Here is a 24,162-nt window from a genome sequence, read left to right as displayed (position 1 = left end):
TTAAATAATAAAGAAATGGTGTGCCAAAAATTAGCCCCACCTCAGCCGAACAGTCCATTTGGCACTCCACCTTTTATATATATATATATATATATATATATATATATATATATATATATATATATATATATATATATATATATATATATATATATATGCGTGTGTGTGTGTGTGTGAGGTTCAATAGAGAACCATAATTAACAAGGAACCAATGACCAATCGTGAGCGTCGGAAATCATAATGAACAATGACCAAGGAAATAGATATACACTTTTATATTGGATGCACACATACCGGATTATACCAAAAAATTCACATTCTTACCAAAAAGCTCACCTCTTTTTTGCGTTTAAAACTTTTTTAGGCCATATTTTTTATAAAAAAAAAAACCGAATATACCGTTGTTCTCGATTTTTCGTCATCTTTTTATAGAGATCCATGTTAATATATAAAAAATGATTTTTTACAAAAAAAAACCCACTTCATTTTGTTAGTTTTTTTAAATATTTAGGTTTATTTTTATCAAAAAAAATAATTATTCCAAAAATATTAATTTTTTGTACTCTATTAATAAACACTAACACCGATTATAAAAAAAAAAAAAAAAAACCTCGAACACTGTAGATTCACACTGTGAATCTAAACTGTAAATATTTTAATTTTTAACATTTACAATGTGAAAAAACTCCGATCAGTTCAGATTCACACTGTGTATCCGACTTATTATTATGCACATTGTGAATCTGAGAAGATTCACAATATGAATCTGAACTGAAATATCTTTTTTTACATGAATATGAATCTATTTTTAAAAATTGCAAAAAAGCATGAATTTTGAAAGATATTTATTATTTTTTTTCTATAAAAAATTAGACCGTAACTTTTCAACAAAGAAAATGAAGTGAGTTTTTTTCGAAAAAAAAAATTCGTTTTTTATATATCATCATTGATCTGTTTGGAAAGAGGACGAAAAATCGTGAACAACGGTATACTCGGTTTTTTTTCGATAAAAAATATGGCCTAAAAAAATTTTTAAATGAAAAAAAAAGAAGTGGGTTTTGTTATATTTTGGTGCATGTGCGTTTATTGTAAATGTTTACAACCATTCCTTTTGCCGTTGATCATTTTAAATTTTGACGCTTTTGATTGGTTCCTTAATTAATAATGGTTTTCTATTGAATATATATATATATATATATATATATATATATATATATATATATATATATATATATATATATATATATATATATTAGCAGAACTATATGATAATAAATGTTTTTCAATTTTGTAGTAGAATTTCTACATGACTCACCCCTTGGGCGGAGGGGAAAGTACATAAAAGAATTGGATAAAATATAAAATTAACAGTATACTTTGTCACGGACTACACATTTTAAGTAGACGAATATTATATCAATAATGCCATTGACGAGTCATTAGCCTAATGAAAATTGAAACGCTATGGTTACCTTGGTCACTCAACAATGATCTTGAAATAAGTTTCTAGAATCCTATGGATGGGATCATGGGACATGCCTTACTTTATTTTGCAAGTTAATTGAGTTGTATATGAGGAAGGTGTGAATCACGTTCCACCCCCCTATGAATGTGAAATTCTATTAACCTGATGGTTATTAAACCACCAGTGACGGACAACTGTCAATCTGGTCGGCATATAAGAATGATTGTATTCCATCTCAACGAGAATGTCATGATTCAAAAAACATGTAGTCGATGTTGAAGGAAGGGGCATACGATCAAGAAGGGATTACGACACACAACGTTATAAATGCGTCGAATGTCATTTACTAGTTGTATAGAAACTTTTATCTTTAGGTATATTCAAATGGGCCCTCGATCTTTTTATAAATATTATATTTGTAATAATCCATTAAATAAAATTCATTCAATTTAGAATGAGATTTGTTGTAACAATCACAATCCTCAAGTATTCTTGAATCAAGAATGAGATTGAGCAGTATGTTCATTCTTGTGATTGACCCAATATCATGATCTCTCCATAGTAATTAATGGTATAGCAAATAATTCAACACAAACCCTCCAAACAAAACAATCATGTAATTAACGTATGCTGTCCATACCAAATCTATGTTTCTATATGAAGGTTTTTTTTTTTTTTCACAAGCAGATAGAAGAAGAAAGTTGTGAAATATTAAACCATGTGTTTAACCCATCCCCCTCCCCACCCCCACTGTTTATTCTCTGTTCCCCTCTACAGGACATATCTGGATATGGATACATGACAACCTTCAAAAAAAAAAAAAACATTAGAATAGTGAGAACAAAAGCAAATATTACAACATGAATAAATGAAAATGTAACTACTCGCTTTTGCAGATAACTAATGAAATCTTTGATTGGTCAAATGAGTTGAACATATTAGTTTGAAGCAGCATTTGGACCGGTAGCAGGGGTATTATTGTCATTTGATGCTGGATCATGATCATGATCTTGTCTATTATCTTCATGGGTTTCCAGGAACTCCATCCTTTGAGACACATTTTCAATTTCAGCGTTCACTTCTCTCCTGTCTTCTGAACCAATGTTTGACATGGATGGACTCTTGTTGAAAAGCCTATCCTTCAACTCTCGTGTACTCTTCGATAGTGATTCCTTATATCTTCAGAAAAAACAAAATAAAATAATCTTCTTTTTTCAAATTAACAATTAAAAAATAAGCTTTGCATGAACTAGTGAGTTTGTCCAGAATTTATGATGCCATTTTTAGCAAATCCTAACCTCATTGAAATAGCATTAAATCTTGATTTCCATGAATTTGTAACTGTTTGGAACTCTGAAGGACCAGCTTGATCTTGATCAGGAAGAGAGGATTGACTACTTGAGCTTCTGTAGGAAGACCAAATGATTCAATCAAGAAATACAATTTGATTTCCAAGAATATAAAAAAGATTGCAACATTGGTATGATTTTTTTTAATTTATGGAAAAATCTGATGATAAATCCTACAACAAATAGTAACGGCCATTTAGGTACCAACTATATAATAAAAAAAACATATCAGGTTTGACCTCAAAAGTCAAAAGTGTACACTTTCCAATAAACCCATAAGAAAAGTCGAGAAATACTCATCCCACTTCATACATGTAGGTTCCCAATGAAGAAAGATTAAAACTTTGTAAATATCCAATGAAGAAAGCTCAAAACTTTGTAAATACCCAATGAAGAAAAATCAAAACTTTGTAAATACCCAATTAAGAAAGATCAAAACTTTGTAAATACCCAATTAAGAAAGATCAAAACTTTGTAAATAGTCAAGAAAAAAAAAAGATCAACTTTGTAAATACCCAATGAAGAAAAATCAACTTTGAAAATACCCAATGAAGAAAGATCAAAACTTTGTAAATACCCAATGAAGAAAGATCAGAACTTAGTGAATAACCGATGAAAGAAAATCAAAACATTCTAAAATCTTAATACCCAATTAGAAAGGTCAAGAACAAGAAACATTTATGCCACTTCATACATGTATCGATGCAAATACCCAATGAAGAAAGATCAAAATTTTCTAAATACCCGATTAAAAAAGTTAACACTTTCTAAACACAAATTCAGAAAAAGTTAACAAATATTCATGCCACTTCATACACGTACACACCCAACAAAGAAAGATTAAATCTTTTTTGTAAATACCTATGTATAACTGAGGTCCCTTGTTGACTATTGGATATGTTAGCTGTTTCTGAAGTTGACCTAAGTGGAACAGATGGGCTAGCTGAAGTGACACCAACGGGTTCACCTTCCACTCCACCTGGATCAGTGGCAGATGAAGGTGCATTAGGGTTAGCAGAGAAAACCAAGAACTGTGGTTGACCATGACCCGTTGACCGGTTTCTTGACCCCTCCCTTCTACTCACATGGTGAGTCCTACCCATGGCGGCAGCAGCCGCTAGATGCCGGATAATTCGATCCTCAAGTTCACCCTCATTAACACCAACCGGTAACTGAAATAGAAACACAAATGTTAAAAGATCCATTTTAACAAAAAAAAACGTCTTTTTATAAATTATTTTAGAAATGATAGATGACAAACATGTTGTAGTTCAAAATCCCCGAGAGTGGGATGATGAAATATTGTTGAAGTTCTTGCAGGCTTGAACCTGATGCGTCTTTCCTGTTCTACTGCCTCTAATAACTCTTGACTGCACATTCATGTTGACCAGTGACATGTCAGCATTTTCACAATCAAGATGGGACCCACAAAACAGAGTAAACAGATAGTAATCAAATGTATATTACAAGAATTGGACAATCACCTGGTAGGATCCTTGAGGGTGATGGCTTGCCAACACATTGGACAGTTTGAGCTTCTTTGGCACCTATAAGAAAGATATTGAATCAGTTTTTTTTCTTAAAAAAAAAAAAAAAAAAAAAAGGAAAGCTTATAGGGTAAGCAAAATATGGATATATTTCAGGTATTACCATTCAAGAATGCACTGAAGATGGAACTCATGCTTGCATCCAGTCACCTGCAACAAATGGAAAGTTTAATTTTGCCAAAAATGGTGTAGTTTAAGAGCTTCTAAAGTGGAAAATAATGCAATGGCATAAATGTAATAAGTATAAAATTAAGTACCGTGCCAGGATCACTATCACAGAAAGCCTCAAGGCAAATGCTACAAGAATCATCACAAGCTTCTTGAATTCCTCCTTCCACAAAAGCTGCAGCTGAAGTCAGATGACTATCGTTCTTGCTCTCTTCCTTCTCCAAAACCTTAGACATTATAAAACCCTAGATATAACATCAAGAAGAAAAGACACCGAAACGAAGTTTACAAAGTATGATTGAATTTGTTTAACTCGTCGTTAAAACCCTGAATTCAATTTCACAAAACTAAATATCAAAACCCTAGACTTTTCTTCCCTAAAACCACCATCAAGACTGCATACTAAGGTGATTCCCTGAAATTGCCCGCAAATTTCTTTCCGTATAACTCAAAGACTTCAATTTCTAGTACCGATCACCTCAAACTCGTAATAACAGATGTATCAGATAAGTAATCAAATATGAGAACCCTAGAAGATAAACAGCTCAACCCATAAGGTGTAAAAACAAAGGTTAAATATCAAAAACCCTAATCAAATTCCTATCGCTTAGCACATAGATCAGCTTATTGTGATAGAGGAATCGATTTACCTCCATGGGAATAGACGTGATGTTCGAAAAAAAGGGATCAAGAACTTTAAGAACCTCTCATGAAAATTGGAGATCAAATTCGTAGGATTTTCCCTTCTTGCAAAGGGAAAATTAGTATCCAGATATCATCGTGATGGTTCTTAAACCACCGAATTGTGATGAGACATAAAACAGAGAGAGAATGATGGCGTGTTGAGGAAAGCGATGGAGAATCGAATTCAGTGAAACTACTTCGCTTTTGGATGTTTTAACAAAAATGTTCCTCCATTTTATCTTTTAATCAATTTCTTTTAACTACTAAAGCTCAACCGTTGCAAAATGAAGAGGTCGACGGGTTGGAAAATGGATCGAAAAAGTTGCCGTCAGATTTGATTGACCCGAAATATTTCTTATCTAGTTGGAAAAATGGATAAACAGGGTAATTAATATATATATATATATATATATATATATATATATATATATATATATATATATATATATATATATATATATATATGGAAAAATGAATATATTCCTAAGTGTATATAAGCTTAGGTACTCAAACTCACCATACTACGTCGTTTTGTATCATATAATACATTATAATTGTCCAATGTTATTATAATTTAACTTGTAAGTTGATTTACTTCCATGATTTTTATAAATTACACATTTATCTTCCTCTTACTTAATTTTCATTTTCAACTACAATAAATATAACTTAATAAGTGTTCGACAAAAAGAGTGACATAAGAGAAAGATAATAGTGAAATTTTGAAATTAAATCAAGTTAGGGGTTGAAGTTTAAGAACACTATAATGAATATATCAAACAAAACGATGTATTATGGTGTGTTTGGGTACCTAAGTTTATATACCCTTAAGGGTATATTCACTTTTCCCTTCCCATATATATATATATATATATATATATATATATATATATATATATATATATATATATATATATATATATATATATATATATATATATATATATATATTGTTATTGAATTTTTTTTTCTACGTATGTTACTTTTTAACTTTTTTTTTTCTTTTTTATATTTAGTCAAACATAACCAGGGTTGAGAAAAACCAAACCCAAAAAACGAAAAACCGATAAAACCAAAACCATAATAGAAACCAATGGTTTGGGTTTGATTTTTTTAAAAACCGAAATATTGGGTCGGTTTCGGTTTTATAAAATGTAAAAAATTGAGAAAACTGAATTTAGGAATTATATATCTCTATTCTCAAAGGAATTGCATTTCTACAATCTCATATTCTTTCATGTGAATGTTATAGTCGTCCTATAGTCTTTCGTGCTACTTGGCACATAAACAATCTATCGTCTCATTTCATTAAGAAATCTTTTACTATTGATTTAATACTCAATTCATTAAGTACTAAAAATAAGCATTCATATACTAATAACACTAACATATCATCATGCATTCATACTCATTTATAATATTATAAATCAAATAATCATATAAATCATATAATAATACTCTATTGAAAGTTATAACTCACCTTGTTAGTTAGTGAAAACTAACTACCATCGGATCCAAATCTCCAATTGATGCATTTGTTTCCCTTGATTCTAGACATCTCCAAACAACCTCATACCTTGTGAAATGTGTTAGGGGAAAAGGAGTTTAACAGATTAAATATATGTTATAGCAGTATCACTACGCCGTTGCAACCTTCTTACCACGTCGTGGTGAGTGCACTTCATAGATTCTAGTTTTGGCCATTTTCCATTCCAACTTTAAACAGTCATAACTTTTTCGTTTCAAACTCGTTTTAAGTGATATTTATATCCACACGAAGGTATTAAAAGACCATACAATTCTATCTAATTACTTTTGGCTTAAATCATACGGAACTTAATCCATTAAGCCATGTAAAAATCTCATAATACAAAATTTTCCCATTTTCTAATGTATCTTCAAAGATGTGTATATTCTTTATCTTATTTTCGTTTTCCAAAAATCTTATATTCATACGAAGGTGGTGATGAGTTCTACGACTCCATTAAGTCATTTTAGACTGAGTGCCTACGAGTCTTAATCCTTAAAGTCACGAAGGTGGTGATGAGTTCTATGGCTCCATTAAGTCATGAAGCTACATCTTCATAAATTGATGATGTAACATCCCAAAAATACAGTCTAAAAATTTCGTTTTAATTTAATAATAAAACCTTTGTCATCGAACATCGTATAAAAATCATATACAATGTATCTCAAAATATCATAACAATTGTCAAAATATCAGAGTATAAACATCCCAGGCTGGACAAATGGTGTGTGCACTGCAATCTTCCCGAGCTCCTCTTTTGAAACTGAGTACCTGAAACTGTAAACACGAAGCTTAGTGAGCTCCCCCAAACTACCACACACCATACAATAACATATAAACACATATTGGGCCTTGCCCTGTAACACTCTAAAAATTCAAGCCAATTTAAACTTTTCAAAAACAACCCAATTTCATTAAGTTATTACAAAAAGGTTTTTAATACATTTATTATCAGAGTATTCCCAGAACCATATCATAAAACAAGAACATAAGGAGCGGTATGATCACGCCTTCGCCTTACCACGGTCTCCTGAAGTACCTAAAAAACATTAAACCACAACTGTAATCCCGAAAGCTTAGTGAGATACCCCCAAAATACCAACCACATATACCATACGCATAACATATCATAACAGAACAGAACAACCATGCACTTCGGGTCTACTGTGTGACTGGTCCGCTGCACCGGGCCTTCAGTCCACCTACTCCACCCTCCGAGTCTAGCCATATCCATCGAGTCTGCAGTGTGGTTGGTTCGCCCGCACCGGGCCTTCAACCTACCTGGTCCACTCTTTGAGTCTACAGTATGACTGGTCCGCGCGCACCGGGCCTTCAGTCGACCTGGTCCACTCTCTGAGCCTCGGCACGTCTGGTCCGCCCTCATGGGGCCTATAGTCTATCCGGACCGCTCGCTGAGCCTTCGGAATATCCGGTCCGCCCTGGGTATGTTGGCCTACAGCACAAAGTAGGACCCGCCTCAACCCAACCCTAATCAACCAACCATGTGCACATAAACATATAACCACATAACAATTAATCATCAGACAACCGATCTAGCAGATCACGTACATAGCATACTCTTAACAGGATACCGACCTAAACAGTCACTAACATATACTATCCTAACTACCAGGATGCAAACATAGCAAAGCACTAACATAACAACAATACCCTGATTACAATCCGATAAAGGGCCGGCCTTGGTGCCTTAGACCCTATCGATATAGTGAGGATAACTCACCTCGCAACTGCTGACTGAAAAGATAAGATCACGCTGCTCCAACCTCCGACACAAACTCCACCACTGATAATACCAAAAGACTGAACTCAATAAATACCAATAATTACCAAAATACCCTTGGAAGTCAACTGGTCAACTCTTGGTCAAAGTTAAAGTCCTCAGTCAAAGTCAAACTTCCTGACTGACTTTACTCGCCGAGTCAGCCCGCTGAGTCGTCGAGTACCTATGCTCTGAAAACTCCCATATCGCAACCCAACTTGCCGAGTCACGCCAAGTCCCACGAACTCCGAGTCACCTCCTGCTCAACTCACTGAGTCGTCCCTCGACTCACCGATTCACAACTCAACCAAAACGATTAGGACTTCGCGACCAGACTCGTTGAGTCCAAGAACAGACTCGCCGAGTCCAAGGCAATCTTCAACAGATTCGCTAAGTTGTTCTTCCAACTTGTCGAGTCCTTGCCTATCTTCATCCAACTCGCGAGTACACCCATGTGACTCGCTGAGTACATGTAGTTCTTAATCCATACAGTGGCTTTCCAAGCCATGCAGGGGCTCCAATCCATAGATCTACCATTCTATAAGCTATTCCTCACGTAAAGTTGCAAACTTTACGTGAATCCAAAGAGATCTAAGCATAAAAGACTCTTGAGCTAGGGCTTGGGACAAGAAGGCTTCACCAACGATTCAAAAACAGGAACTTTATGATCTTCTGGACCATCTCAAGTCCAGATCTAAGGTAGTAACCTTAGATCTAACCTCCAAATCCGAAATAACTCTAGAAATGCCACAAAACTCAAGCAATAAAGGATCTAGATGCAAAGGACCTTAATCAACAGATTATTACCTCAAATGAAAGCTCTAACTGAAGAATGAACCAAATCTCTGCAAAGCCCCTTGCTCCAACCTTCTTAATCTTCAAAGATCTATTCACCAAGCACTTATCAAGGTTCCAAATGCTCTCCAATGCACTCACAAACGGATTTAGGGTTTCTGGACTTCAAAAGGGGCTAAGGGGACTGAGGGGAGGACATTAAGTCCTTTAAATAAGGTGCAACCCCGAAGATTAGGGTTTTTCTCTCTTCAGCACCAACTCGCCGAGTCCAACCTCCGACTCGCAACCCTGGGTGTTGGACAAATGAACTAGATTCCCAGTTATGGTTTATGAGCCAATTATTAATTGGGGTTTTATTTTATTGAATAGCACGGGGATTTTCCGGTTCAACAACCCGATCATTTGTTTGACTGACAACAGACTGAGGTGAGTTTGCTCACTATACTGTAGGACACTAGGATATATTATGTGTTTTTAGTCTTTGTGACTCCTATTGTATGTGTTATATGTCTATATGGGGTGAAATAGACTTGGTACAACCTTGTGATGACACATGAGTTGAAATAGACTCGGGGGTGAAATAGACCCGACACAGCCTTGAGCTGACAGATATGTATGATATGTTGTATTTAAAAGTACTCACTAAGCTTCGTGCTTATGGTTTTCAATCTATGTTTCAGGTACTTCCAGATCGAAGGGGAAGAGCTCGAGATGATTGCATCACACATACACACCATAATTTCCGCCTTACTTGACTCTGATGTATTTGGGATGTTTGATTGACATACTCTGTTTTTTCCTGTATGGTTTTATAAACATGTTTTATTGGTGATTTTATTATTATAAAAACGAAATTTTTGGTGTTAAATTTTGGAATGTTACAAATCCATTTTAAACAAAAAAGAAGTTACACAAGCACATATAATTATGCACAAATAAATTTGAAATCTAGGTATCCTAAAATCTTGCTTTCTAAAAAGTGACAAAACTGATATTTTTTAAAAATCCAAAATTTTGCTTTTAGTAGAAAAAGATTGAAAATCTAACATGAAACACAAGGATACACACGTATATCAAAAGATGTAATTACTTACAAATTAAGTGTTGTCCCGAGTTTCAAATCCAAATAACAAAAGAGAATAAAATTTGCATCTAAAAGAACTTTCCAAGATAAGTTGAAAGATTATTCCAAGCCAAGATAATCAAAGAAATAAAATTTCCAAGATGGCTACCCCAATAACAAGGACCTAGTCACTTAGAAGTAAGATGGGTTTTAGTACCCATCTAATTTTTTAATATTATATAGTATTTATATAGGAAACAAAATAAGAACTACTTTAAAAAAAATTACGAATACTTTTTGACAAAATAAGAAAACAATTAAATAAAAAAATAATGACAGAACTTTTATTTAAATTTCAAAGTAAATAGTTAATATTTTCAAAACATCACATTAAAGATACAGAAAAAGCTGAAATTGTTTGATGTTATAAAAATAAATTATGAATGGTTATTAGGAAATTTAAAAAACAACACAATTCCTCTCATATTGTTGGTCGTACAAAATAGTTGTTACAAACGAATTTTTTTCAAAAAGAAAAGAAACTCGATCGTGCAAAGTAGTTGTTTTTTTTTTGTTGCAAAAATCAGGTGGTAGGGTTGAGTAGACTGATTTTATCAGTTTTTAGCTATTCTATCGGTCCGGTTGAACTCGAGTTTTTACAAATCGGTCATTTTTTATTGGTTCGGCTCGACTCGATATGTCATATATAATGTTGGTTCTTTGGTTTTTCCGTCTGCACTTAATTAGGAACCACATGCAATTCTATTCTAGATTTGCCACTGCCCAATAATACACTATATATATAGTAAGGAACCTCAACATGGCCTCATGTAGTAATACCGATATATCCACAAGATTAGAAACATTTGAGAAATATATTGTAAGCATTGCAAGGGTCTCATCAACGTGACATACACTCAAACTATGTTGACGTTATGCAATACGGTTTCAGCTCCACATGACATGTCGACCGTGAACGGAAAACCATTAAGATATTATTCCATTTCTTTACCAAATCCTTTCACGACAACCTCAATGAACATCTTCTTCATCATCAACGATTCGCCACTACAATGATAACATGTAAGAGATTTGTGGTGCCATGTCAAACCCCTCTCCACATAGAGAATGAAAAACATGTGCCTCTTAGTTGTTTCTCCTAAACGAAGTTTTCTTAGAAAACAATTTACCACATCCAATGATACTATCACTCTCCACTACAAAATGTAGGTTCATAAAATATGGTGTTCAACATGGACGGAGGTGGCTTGTACATACGTTTAGCCTCCATAGTCTTCATGGTATATCAACTGTATGGAACAAGGCTGGAGGAACATAACACTTTGACTAATGCTTTAAAATGCATATTTGATGCCTTATGGAGACATTGGTTGTACAAATGTTTAGCCTCCAAATCCTCCGTTGCATCACCACCGTTTGAAGCAACATCATTTCCCCAGTATAACCAATGAATCTAGGATACACCGATTTCCTATTCTCATACTTACTTTCTTGCGTGGATGTAAATCAGATATGTTTAACAAACTTGACATATTTTGATATTTTAATAAATGGATTAACTATTTAAAAACTTTTTTATAAACTTAAATGGTCTCTTTAGAGTTATTTTTACAGGTTGTATGATAAAAATCATCAAGATGTGTCTTATAGTCCCGATGCACATTGTTTCTATCTTAGAACACTAGTTATAAACTAATCATTATAATTAATTAATTACAAAATCACAAAAGAACTAACAATATGTAACAACAAACCATTTATATGTTGCAGAAAAAACATTAAATTTTGTCTAAAACCGATCCATGTGACATTATTATTTAGTGGCACGGACAAAACAATGTTAAATAAATAATAATGCTCACTCACTCGTAATTAAGATGAATTGGAAAACAAAATTCATTTTCCTGATTTCAAAAAAAAAAAAACCCTTCAATTGAAATTCAGAGTCTGATTGACAAACTTCAGAGAGTCTGAATGGCAACGAAGGTAAATATCTACACTAAACGAGATCAATTCTAGAAAATTTCCAGCATGCAATGATGACTTGTACCGTACAAGTCAAGGTGCATGACTCGCAGAAGGTCGGCAATGGTGGCGAAAGGCGTCTTTTGGTTGTGTTCAATCGACTCTTTGAGAGATGCTTCTCCAGAACCCCGTTCCATAGAATTTGTCCCACATTTCATTCTCTAATTCAATCACTTCACTGTCAAACTCCATCGGTTTCATCATAAATCTCTCCTCCGGCGAATCGATCAACAGTTCCGTCACGTCGTAGCTGATCGAATGATGAATCAATAACTCACCCGCGTCTGAGCTGCTCCGATCACCATCTACATCTCCGCCTTGGACCAACAATCCTTTCTTTAAAAGCCTGCGGCGACGCTTCTTCCTCAACGCCTTCCGGAACAGCCCAGCCGGAACACCGTACACTGCTAAGACCAACAAGTTCATGAAAGCGAACGGGCAGCAGCAGCAGACCGCCGCACACTCAGCCGTCGTTCCACCAGCGACCTCCGCAAACCGATTGTTGGACGGATATTGTACTTCTAACAACGGCTGCGGTCCATCCACCGTATACTGCCGGATCACGATTTTTCGAATCGTCATAATAAAAGTATAAAACCTAATCCAGATTCAACTCACACAGAAATCACCGAGCTCTTTCTCCTTCCTTATGCAAACAGCGATCCGATTAATAAAGGATAATAAGATTAATCCGATCTTCTAAATCGCCGATGGTACACAGCCGTGAAACGGAAGGATTCCATTCAGAGATTTCCTTCGATCGTCATCCGAGTCGCTGCAAACTTGTGAATCCGCAAGGTCTTAAGGGGTCATATAACGAAGAAGGGCATGAATGTAATATTTGAGTCATCAAAGGGTTTATATTAATGTTTTCGTAAAGTCCAAAATGGATGCTGGATTTTTAGGAGATAAAGGTACAATAACAGTCCCTCAACATTTTATCTATATCCTTTTTTAATAATTTATGTTTTTTTAATAGCAAAGTAACTTACAAATTTGAATCGTATATATCGAAAATTCGGATCATAACGGAAAAATCCAAGATTCAAGAATTCGGTTAATCCGAATCATTTTGACACGAATATAAACTTTGGTGCTTTTGATTTTGATATGAATATGACACGCAGGTCTGGTTTGTTTTTCTACAAAAGTACTTTTTGAGCATTTTTCCCTTCTGGCGGGTGACGTTTCGCAAGTGCACGTTTTCTTCCGTAAACATGAAAAAAAAAAACAAAAAATATTTAACAACTTCCAAAACAAACAACACCTAACATTATGTCATCAAAGACTCCAACTTAATTAGGAAAAACAAAATGGAAGAATCCAGCTTAATTAGGAAAATTAAAATGAAGAATCAATATAACAAAACATAAAAATCAATATATTTTAATTATATCATTTTGACACGTTTTGACATTCTCTATCTTATTATAGTGATCACAACGGAAATTTATAAAAAAATCATAGGTTTTAATAGAAAGTTTAGTGTCAAATTTTTTACGATAACTATTAAACTTTAGAAAATAATCTATTATTAGATTAAATTGATCCGCATAGAAGAAATATAAAATTTAGATGATTTTGTTTTATTAATGAAAATCATTTAGATTTTATATTTCTTCTACGTGGATTAGTTTGATCTAATAATAGTGTGTGTGTAAAGAGTAAATTATACGAATCACCTCTAGTGTACGGTCTAAATTGTACGTTTAGTTTCTATTTTTAATTTTTATTTTTTAATTCAGACATTTTGTTGTTTGTTTTAAACTCATATGTTTCATCCATGATATAAAATGACTATTTTACCCTTTATCCATTTATTATTTATTTATTATTATACGTTTACAGATTTAAAAACCACAACCTCCTCCCTTATCGTTTTAGAAATCGTTTGCGAATCTTGAGTTATGGAGTTCTTGAAGCGTTCGTGCGCGCGCACACACACACAAACACGTATTTGATTCCTTCTTCGGCTTTTGTTCTTCATATCTTAAATCCCTAACTTCAGCCAAATGCAAGGGAGTGATGGTGGTTTAGATGTTTTCCCACATGGGTGTTATAAATATTGTTCTTGAGGTGTTTTGTCTATGTTGTCCTTTCACTTTTTTGGTATTGCACCAACATACAAACATCCATTTGTGTTTTGTGTTTCTATACATCTCTCTCGATCATTAACAAAAAAAACCAAAAATAGATGACATATAAGGATTATAAGTGAATATGGCGGGTTGATGGAAGATGCTGACGGGTGGTGGGAGTAGGGTGAGAAGAGATATATATTTTAATAATTAAAATAATTTAATAAATGAATTAAAAACATAAAAAATAATTAGTAAGGGCAGTATAATCATTTTATGTCTCATCAAGAAGCTTGTAACTTTTAAGTATACTAGGGCTGGTCCGGATTCAAAGTAAAAATTATAGACTAAACATGCAATTTAAGCTATACACGAAGGACGATTCGTGTAATTTATCTTATATCAATAAATATACTCTAGGGATAATATATATCAATGATATTGTTTTTTTTTCTTCGGGTGGTCATACGTTTCACACACAAACACATCATTTTCAGCCAGTGATGTATTAGCCAATATTACGTGTTTTGACGAAAATACATCTAGATTATTTCGAAGAAATTATGGATTTTTAATAATAACATCAAACGATTGTTCAAAGTCTTTAATGTCAATGAAGATTTGAATCCATAGACGTCAACGATACATAAATACAGAATTTAAATAATCAATAGAACTCCATTATTTCTTTTTATTTCATCCTTTTCAAGGTTTACATCTTTAATTTTTAATTTGAATTAATTATATTTTATGGTAAAATAAAAACTAGATTTTAAGTTTTCCATTCCTTTTCTTGTTTCGAGTTTCGACCATCAAGTGCCGACTTGACCACGTATTTATTTATTTATTTTCTATAAAAACTAAAACACATGAAATTGACATCTTTTGTCCTCTAATATACGGAATTATGCAGAATGTTTCCTTCACAAAAATCAGATAAATATTCTTTTTCTTTCTAGAGATTAGTGTGGCAGAAGGTCAAAAATGACTTTATAGTCCATATCCTTGTAAGTACTATATATATTCTTTTTGTGTTCATCAAGGTTAGATGTATCTACCAGAAGATAAGATCAAAAGGACATATATATATATATATATATATATATATATATATATATATATATATATATATATATATATATATATATATATATATATATATATATATATAGCAACAAAATAAGATGACCAAACAAAAGAACTTTACACAAAGATCAGTCATATTCTTCTATATTTGCTACCTCCCTCCTAACTAATATTGGTAATAATTGTTTTATCATATATAAACATTACAATGTCGATAACAAACCTACTTAAAAATCATTACACCCGTTTCTAAAGGTTACATGTTTTAACCTTAATTTATGAAACATGTTTAATTTGTGAAAGCATTAACTATAAGAACCAATCATTTTGTGTATTCTGTGTTGTGCTATTGATCCATGTCTGATGCACATGAATCCAAGTCAGCCCTTCTGCGGGTTTCACCCCCTAAAACCAACAAAAACACATCAAGAAACACTAAAGGGTAATATAGTCATTAACGATAATTTTAAAAGCCCTTACCTTTGAGCTAACTACAACGGTTGTCAAACAACCCTGTTGCTTTTCACCAGTTTGTTCCCATTTCTTGAACTTCACAAGCCACGTGTCTGAATCAATCTGTGATGGGAAAACTTGATCAACCCAAACTTGATATTGTTTTCCCTTTTTGTCCCCACAACAGTTTTTTAGTTTATCAATGCAATCATGAAGAGATTGCTCAACTCCACATGGATGAACAAACACACCAGAAGCAGACTGCGTAAAGAAATATGTATAAAGATTGATGAATATTCTTATAATTGCTTTTACTTGGGAACGTAAGGGTAAAATGGTCATTTAGTAACATACGCAAACAGATTTGAGGTTGCTCAAATAGACATCAGGACTTTCAACTTCTGCACGTCGCCACCTCTCGAAAAACAAGTAAAATTTGACTACTTCATATGCAGGGTCAAAATGGTCCAACTTTGCATCTGAAAGATCGGTTACATCTCTAGATGATATATTTGTCCCCAAATTGAAATGACCAATAGCTTCTATGATACCACCTGCACACCTGTCATTTGCATGGATGATTTTAGGGTTATTTTTGGCATTTTCAGTATGCCACTGCAATAATTCTTCCTGTGCATTGTTCACTATGACACCATGGACATGTGGAATGGTGAAAAGCTCAGCATCATTCCCTGAATCTCCACATGCAAGGGTATTTTGGGGTAATTTGCCCTCGTCTTTTAATTTTTTATGTAAATAAGCAAGAGCTTGTCCTTTTCCAGCACCTTGGGGTAAAATATCCAAATCCATCCCACCACTGTAAATTATTTTGACATCTAACTGACAAACAAGAAAAGAAAAATTGATGAATAATTAAATATGTCATTAAACTTTTTAGAAAATGAAGTTCAATTCTCACCCCTCGGTTGACTAGTCTTTCAGAAAGTGTCTTCATTACTTCCTGAGCTTTTTCTTTCTTGACAAAGAAGCTAGCTTTATGTTGGCGTTGCTCAGTTTCAGGCTTAAAAAATCAAGATTATTGTAGTTATAACTAACTGGAGAGGAGATAAATATTTATGATGCTATCTATGGATGATTTTGATACCTGTAATGTGAGTTCTGGAATCTTGCTTGTTTCTTCAGAGACTATCTTTTTATCCCATTTTTGATTCAAAAACTCAACCCAACCTTCATCTGGCACCATGTTGTTACCATATGTTATCTCAGTTCCCACAGACATTATGGTTATGTCTGGGGTTAACATGGGCTTCTCTTTCCTTAATTGTTTGTACAATGTAGGTGATCTTCCTGTTGAGAACACTAGCAGTGAATCATGGCGATATTTAGCCTCCCATAACGCATTGAGCCTTAGTATAGAAAGGTTCTCAGGATCATGATGATCAACCTGCAATAAGTCCAAAAAGGCAGGCTTAATTAGTGCAGTTAGTCTCGGTTTAGTTTTAGGAACATGATGCATCTAGATGTGAAGAATTGGACTCTGGAATCTCTATGAATGTATACTGTGTGATAGTAGCACCTACCATGGTGTGATCAAGATCTGATACGATCATGAGACGTGGAGAACTAGTAAACCTGTCCATGATTGTCCTTGTCGATAAACCCTGTAAAACCAGTAGCAAGGTTAGTCCTGAGTTATACACTTAGTAGTGAATGATGGTTAATCTCGCCCATAAATTTGCATTCCGAATCACATTTCCAGGACTTAGATTAAACAAATAATAAGACAATGATTAGAAGGAAGTGTAATCAATCGTGAAACATGATGAAATTATTTAATATACATTCATAAAAATTTATAATTGAAGTCACTCATCAAAATCAAAGAACTTCTTCGATCTCGCAAACGACTCGTTTAGGGAAAAACAGGGCTCTGTAACCGACTAACGGAAATCAAAATAAAATCCCGGAACAACATGCCTCAATTAGGAAATGTGCAGGTGAACTGTTAACATGAAATCGATTTCCGATGAATAGTTTTTTAGCGTAAACAAATCAAGATGCAAAATGCATGTTCTGTTCTGAGAGATAGAGAGATTTCTTACCGGGGAAAACAGGGCTATCGAATCAGACAAGGTGAGGGTGATAAGTAACGAATGGAAACCTAAAATTGCGAAATCAATTGGTAAATTCGTGACCTTTAAATTTTGTTAGCCCTGACAACACAGAGATCAGAGATGGTTGATGAAAACTTGAAAAACAATGATCCAAGTTCTGTGGCGTTGTCTTCTCTCATCTCTCATGTCACCTTCACCTCGCCATGTTATTTTTTTCGTTAAAATCAGTTTGTATCTGTCGACTACAACATCTTCTTTTCAACCGGGGCCCATACGAGGCCACCCGTCTGATGGAGGTTTTGAAAGTATTTATTTTTTGTCAGATTAAATATTAGTTTTACTTTTGTTTTATAAGACTTGTCACACGTAAAACCTTTTTTTCCAAATATAAAAGTTCAGGTTTTTATTATTTATTTATTTATTATTATTATTTTTTTAAATCATATAAAACCGAATATTTAATCTGAAAAAACTTAATATATAATAATATATTTTATGAAAACGTAAAAACTCGTAACGTATTTTAAATTAAAAAAATATATTGATATATCTGGTATATATCTTCCATGGTTATAATATGTTCAATCAGTTGGAATCATGCAGCGTCTTTCATGGTTTGGTTGCTAAATTACTTTCGTGATTATTTTTATACGTATAGTTTTTCTATTTTAATTTTACTCACTAATAAATTAGCGACAATCTGTTAGGTATCAAATCGTATCATAATATTAATGAACTTTTACTTATATTTAGGGAGTCATGTTTATATTTCGCACGTGGTCTTCAAAATCAACGGACTTGTCATATCCACATCAAGATTCAGCTTCAAGATATTAAAGTAAATCACCTAACATATGTTTCATAGCCATGATACTAATGCCCATACAAACAACATGGATGGAAATATTAAAGAACTTAGTTTACCTAAGTACAACAATCATACAATCAAAAGAGTTGCAATGAGAACTAGAAGAAGTGTAATTGAACACAATAGTACCAAGTATGCATAAATACTAGTTTAGACTTTAGGGAGTGCAAGAAAATTAAAAGAAGGTTTAATTCGGTTTCTTTTAAAAAAATGCTAGAAAACTAAAAGAAGGTTTAATTAAAGTATGAACTCACCAAGTTAAAAGGAAAAACGTTTTTTAATCAAAAGAATTCAAGGTATATGGGTTATGCAATGGACAGAAGAGCCAAATGGAGAAGTTGTTAGTGGACAAAGTGGAGAATTGTGATGGTGGTATGGTTACTGTTTCACTGGTGCTAACGTATGGTGGTGCTTCATCAGGGGTGTTTGTAGACGAGAACAAAGGATGCAAAGGCGTGGAGGAGTGGATGCAGTTGATGGGAGACAAAGGCATGGAGGACAGGAGGAGAGGAGTGTGATGCATCGATGTGAGACATAAGTGTGGAGAAATGGGTAGTGTCGATGAGAGGTAAATGAGTGGTAAAGGGATGTTGGCATGATAGCAACTTTTACGAAGAAGAATGTGGGTCTTGAACAACAAACAACTCTCAAAGGGGAAGACATGAGAAAGTGAAATGATAGGGTTTAGAAGATGTCTTCCAAGAATAAAAGTTATTCTTCTGAAGAAAAAGAAGTCAAGCACACATTTTTACGAATGATATATTTTGGCTATGTCTTCTTGCCGGTAAACATAAGTGATGAAAAATGCATTTTTCAAAAGAAAAAAAAAACAAACAAACAACAAAAACACCAAAGTCTTCTAATACCATTCGTTATTATATTTCATAGAAATCTTCGAAAATATCCTAAAATTTTACCCTAATTTACGAAAAAGTCCCAAACTAAAATTTGTTTACGAGAAAGCATGAATTACCAGTAAAAATGATGATTTGATCCATTTTCACGGTTTACTGGTTTCATTAAAATCCCGGTATCTTACCATAATTTACAAATAAGTCGCAAACTAAAATTTAGTGATGATTTGACAATTTTCTTAATGTAACATACATTTTATTGGTTTCATTGTTGATCTGACGTCTGGTTATTAAATGAGCTGATGAAATGGATATTTTGGGTTATATATTGTTATGTTTACCATAAAACTTGATATTTTGATGCATTGTATATTTTTTGAAATATAAAATGCATCAAACGAAAACTGCAATAATTACATAAACTAGCAATAACTTCGTTATTTTTACGTTTATAAGAAATTTCAAATTGTCTATCTAAACTTATGTAACCCAATATATCCATCTCATCAAACATCAACTCATTTCCTGCTATTTTTTATCATGTAAATACACATTTTATTAGGTGTAAGTCCTTAAAATGCCTGTGTATCAATCAGATCCGTTTGATGGTGCGGAAATTCCAATCAAACGAATGATATCAGATCAAATAGAAGAGAAGGAGAAGAAGAATAATATGAATCTTTTTTGAATTGATTAGAATGAAGTTCCCTTACAAGATTCACACACAACACACATTTGTTCTTCTCTCTACCGTACACTCTCTACTGTTCATCAATCTCTACTCCTCACCCTAACACCTATATATATACAAGGGAAACATGAGCCGGAGAACATGGGCCGTAAATGGGTTTACGGCCGTAAACACAGCCGTAAACACGTATACGGGCGTAAACACCAAGTTGTTTACGGTCCAAAACACAACAATACATTTTTCTAGAAAAGTAAAGTATAAACCATATTTTTGACCCAACAATCCCCCCTTGGTTTATAACTTTCTTTTCTTAATTGACCCAACAAGCTCCCCCTTGGTTTATAACTTTCTTTTCTTAATTGAGAGAACAAGCTCCCCCTTAAAAGTAGTTGGCTTTTCTTGTTAATATTCACTGGGAGATTGGCTTCAACATTTATCTTCAAATTCTTTACAACTTCAAGATGTACTTGATAAATCTTCAATGAATGACTTCATCTTGAGCACTTGAGCTTTTCTTCAAGATTTGACTCTGAACGCACATTGGGTGAGCAGGCTTCTTGTACTGATTCTTGAAAGATTGCGCTTTCAGCTTGAGAATCTTCAGAGAGAACAAATTTTCTGGATCACTTCAGCAGGTACAACGATAGCAGCAGATTGATTGAGGAGGCTTCAATGCAATCCGTCACATAATCTTCAATTTCTGCTTCACCTTGCTTCTGGGGTTGAAGGATTGAATGTTGAAAGAATAATCTTCATTTCTTGTTCCTTCAAATGAGAATTATTCGATGCTCACGGACGAAGCCTTGGCTCAGAAATATTCGACACAAACTCCATGAGTTTCATCTTCACCTGAATTCACTTTTCAAGACAAAACAAAACTAAAATAAAATTTAGCACACAATATTTTTGGGTTTTTCATATTTTCTGAAAAAAATAAAATATAAACAAAAATATTTTTGGATTTTTTTTTTATTTTCTTGAACAAGAAATAAAACATAAATAACACTATTTTTTTTTTTTTTTGAATTTTCTGATTTTTTTTTTTAATTTTATTTCTCCCATAATATTTAAATTAGAAGAACACTATGAACAAACTTAACAAAAACAAAAATAATAGCTAACTTTAAGAGTGATTTAGGATCAAAGTTTTTAGACAACCTTTATCCGTTTATCGGTACCTCTCCCTTCATGAATAAATCTGGTCAGTCGCCGGTATTATGGTCCACTTAAACACGAGAGATTGTGACAAAATTAGGACATACTATAAGTGACAAAACAATGTGATCCTAAGTTCATAGATAATATTCCTTAAGGACCATTTAGTTGACGACGACCAAATATATTGTTGTCAATCTAAATTGAGCAGCGAGATCTACAGATAAACTGTATGTATTCAATTTTAATTGTACTAGAACGTGTTTCCCGCTTCCTGATATGCTCCAACCATTACGAACTTCCAGAATACTCCTTACACCGGGTGAGCAGACAATTATTAAGAGAGAAGACAGATTTAGAATGCATATGTTGTACATCCAGGTCGGATCTTTTCCAATCACACAAAGGATGAAACATATGACTAACTGAAGTTTTTAGAGGGATTTAGAAGATAATGGTGCATATACTGTCTACCAGGTTGGATTATGAGTCACGCAAGGGAGACACTATATGGCTAACAGATAGAAAGAATTGCATAGAGAGAAGATGCAGATAGATAGAATTGCATATGTTATAGTCCAGGTCGGATCTCTCGATCACGCAGAGGAGGCAATATATGACTAACAGTCAAAAATAAAGAAAATAACCTTCTACAGACCTTGTTTATCGGAATTCCCCTGTCACCCCATCCAACCGGAATTAAGGATAGAATCCGCACATCGAGGAAAAGTGAATCCACCGTTCTAAATACGGGTTATTTAATATGACCGGTAGATTCCCATGTATATGTCACGCCCTCGAACCAGACGGCGGAAACGTCCGAGGGCTCGCGTGACTTAAATTGAATATCATCACAATGAATATACATGAATCATAACATAAACATCACCATGCATCAATATATTACAACTGGAATTATTCACATCAAGTGCATTGTTTTAACATTACAAATCCATACATAAATTGTTTGATAGATTTCATAAGCAAAACACCCTAACATACTTGGTACTTATTCCTTGGCTTACCTGTTACCTGAGAATACAAGTTATTTTGAAAAACGGTCAACATATGGAATGTTGGTGAGTTCATAAGTATGTTGTGATAAAATGATTTGCGTAGTTTGTAAAACCCAGAAAATCTGATATTTTCTGAAACATGTATAATTGAAGAACTTAGTATTAAACGTACAAGTGAAAATGTTAAACTTCCCCGGCCCGATGTTTTCCAAAAACATAAAATACAGTGATTTCTCAAATTTTTATACCTCCACAATAAATGATTTTGTTTACTCTTCCTTGATTACTTGGGTGGTGTTGGATTGATTAAGACCTGTGAGTTGTTATAATCATGCATTAGTAATGACTAGTTTATAACTACAATTTACGAACGATCCTTAGAGGCATCACCCGTTATAACTCACTTAATCCAACCACCTTGATTACTCTCGATTATCGCCCTGAATCTGTTTACATTGATTACTCATAAGCCTAGCAAACGAGGAAAAGAGGAGTTACAAATCCTGCTACTTCCGTGAGTTTACTTTAGGCCGTCGGGGATGCGAAAGACTCGTTGGCCCATCTCGCATTTGATTATTTTGACCTTACTGGCAATACTATTGGATCATTGGGGCCCAAAAGCACTTAAGAGCCATTGAAGGTCCCTTTATATGGAATTGGGCCACAGGAGGCCCAATAACATATAAGCGTTATCCTTTTGGGCCCAAAGATCATGTTAATGAACTTGCAAGGTCTAACAAGCATGATTTGAAACTTTCAAGCCCAAAGTTTGAATAATTACTTATCTTAGGTATCGCATATCTATTGGAGGGTTCGATTTAACAGTTGTTTTTTGTATCGATTCGAGACCGATCGATTTGTTTATAACGATATTTGGAGTTAAACGTGTATTCGTCGTTCAATTTTTCGTAATTCGTGGTTTTATATTTGACATAATGAAATAATTTGCTTAAAACAATGGTTTGACCTTTTCAACACCTTCCTTTTTATAAAAATGACAATTTTAATCCTTTATATAAAAGAAAAGACATTTTTAGCCCTTAAAATATTTTCTTGACACTTTTGCATCATATATTTGTTGAAATGATAGTTTTAACTCAAAACATATTTTGTTAACAGTTTCATCCCTTTCAGAATAGTATTTTCGATTTAAACCCAACTTTTTGCAATTTTTACAGTTTTGGCCCAAAATCCAAAATCTTTACATTTTTTTATCCTTTTTGGAAATGAAAAGAATTTTTGACCCTTGAAACAATGTTGTTACACATTTTATCCCCTGATTTGAAGAAAGTTTCATTCATTCCTTTTAATTGTCATTTTTCTCAATTTTGGGCTTATTGGGCCGAAAAGCCCAAAATTAGCGCATTAAGCTAAAAATTTACATTTCAAGTCCTTTGAAAATTTTAATATTTAGCAAAACAATTATTGAAACTGTTGTGACTCTTTTGACCCTTAAGAAAC

At 33.6% G+C, this 24,162-nt stretch overlaps 3 protein-coding genes across 4 annotated transcripts; all 3 read right to left on the bottom strand.

Moving 5' to 3' along the window:
* Nucleotides 1-2,063: 2,063 nt before the first annotated feature.
* Nucleotides 2,064-5,453, bottom strand: LOC145035532 (E3 ubiquitin-protein ligase RHF2A-like). 2 transcript variants are annotated; one of them, XM_078984062.1, is made up of 9 exons: nt 5,180-5,453; nt 4,619-4,756; nt 4,465-4,511; nt 4,299-4,361; nt 4,076-4,184; nt 3,676-3,986; nt 2,764-2,871; nt 2,350-2,644; nt 2,064-2,271 (listed from the first exon to the last, which is right to left on the bottom strand). In XM_078984062.1, exons 1-8 carry the CDS (start codon nt 5,183-5,185, stop codon nt 2,404-2,406), a joined length of 1,023 nt encoding a protein of 340 aa, XP_078840188.1. In that variant the 5' UTR covers nt 5,186-5,453; the 3' UTR covers nt 2,064-2,271; nt 2,350-2,403. The 2 variants fall into 2 exon arrangements, with proteins under 2 accessions (XP_078840188.1, XP_078840192.1); XM_078984066.1 differs by having other exon boundaries at nt 2,354-2,644.
* Nucleotides 5,454-12,238: 6,785 nt separating this feature from the next.
* Nucleotides 12,239-13,252, bottom strand: LOC145035523 (uncharacterized). The gene has a single exon (XM_078984056.1). It carries the CDS (start codon nt 13,005-13,007, stop codon nt 12,519-12,521), a length of 489 nt encoding a protein of 162 aa, XP_078840182.1. The 5' UTR covers nt 13,008-13,252; the 3' UTR covers nt 12,239-12,518.
* Nucleotides 13,253-15,688: 2,436 nt separating this feature from the next.
* On the bottom strand, nt 15,689-18,352 carry LOC145035515 (sucrose-phosphatase 1-like). The gene is made up of 7 exons (XM_078984049.1): nt 18,106-18,352; nt 17,584-17,664; nt 17,148-17,447; nt 16,962-17,063; nt 16,397-16,882; nt 16,070-16,303; nt 15,689-15,994 (listed from the first exon to the last, which is right to left on the bottom strand). Exons 2-7 carry the CDS (start codon nt 17,641-17,643, stop codon nt 15,899-15,901), a joined length of 1,278 nt encoding a protein of 425 aa, XP_078840175.1. The 5' UTR covers nt 17,644-17,664; nt 18,106-18,352; the 3' UTR covers nt 15,689-15,898.
* Between the last annotated feature and the right edge of the window lie 5,810 nt (nt 18,353-24,162).

The sequence above is a fragment of the Lactuca saligna genome, chromosome 1 (assembly GCF_052625555.1).
Source record: "Lactuca saligna cultivar CGN05327 chromosome 1, ASM5262555v1, whole genome shotgun sequence".
NCBI lineage: Eukaryota > Viridiplantae > Streptophyta > Magnoliopsida > Asterales > Asteraceae > Lactuca > Lactuca saligna.
The sequence above is the reverse complement of the archived record's forward strand: the minus strand, read 5'-3'. Positions and strand labels throughout refer to the sequence as shown.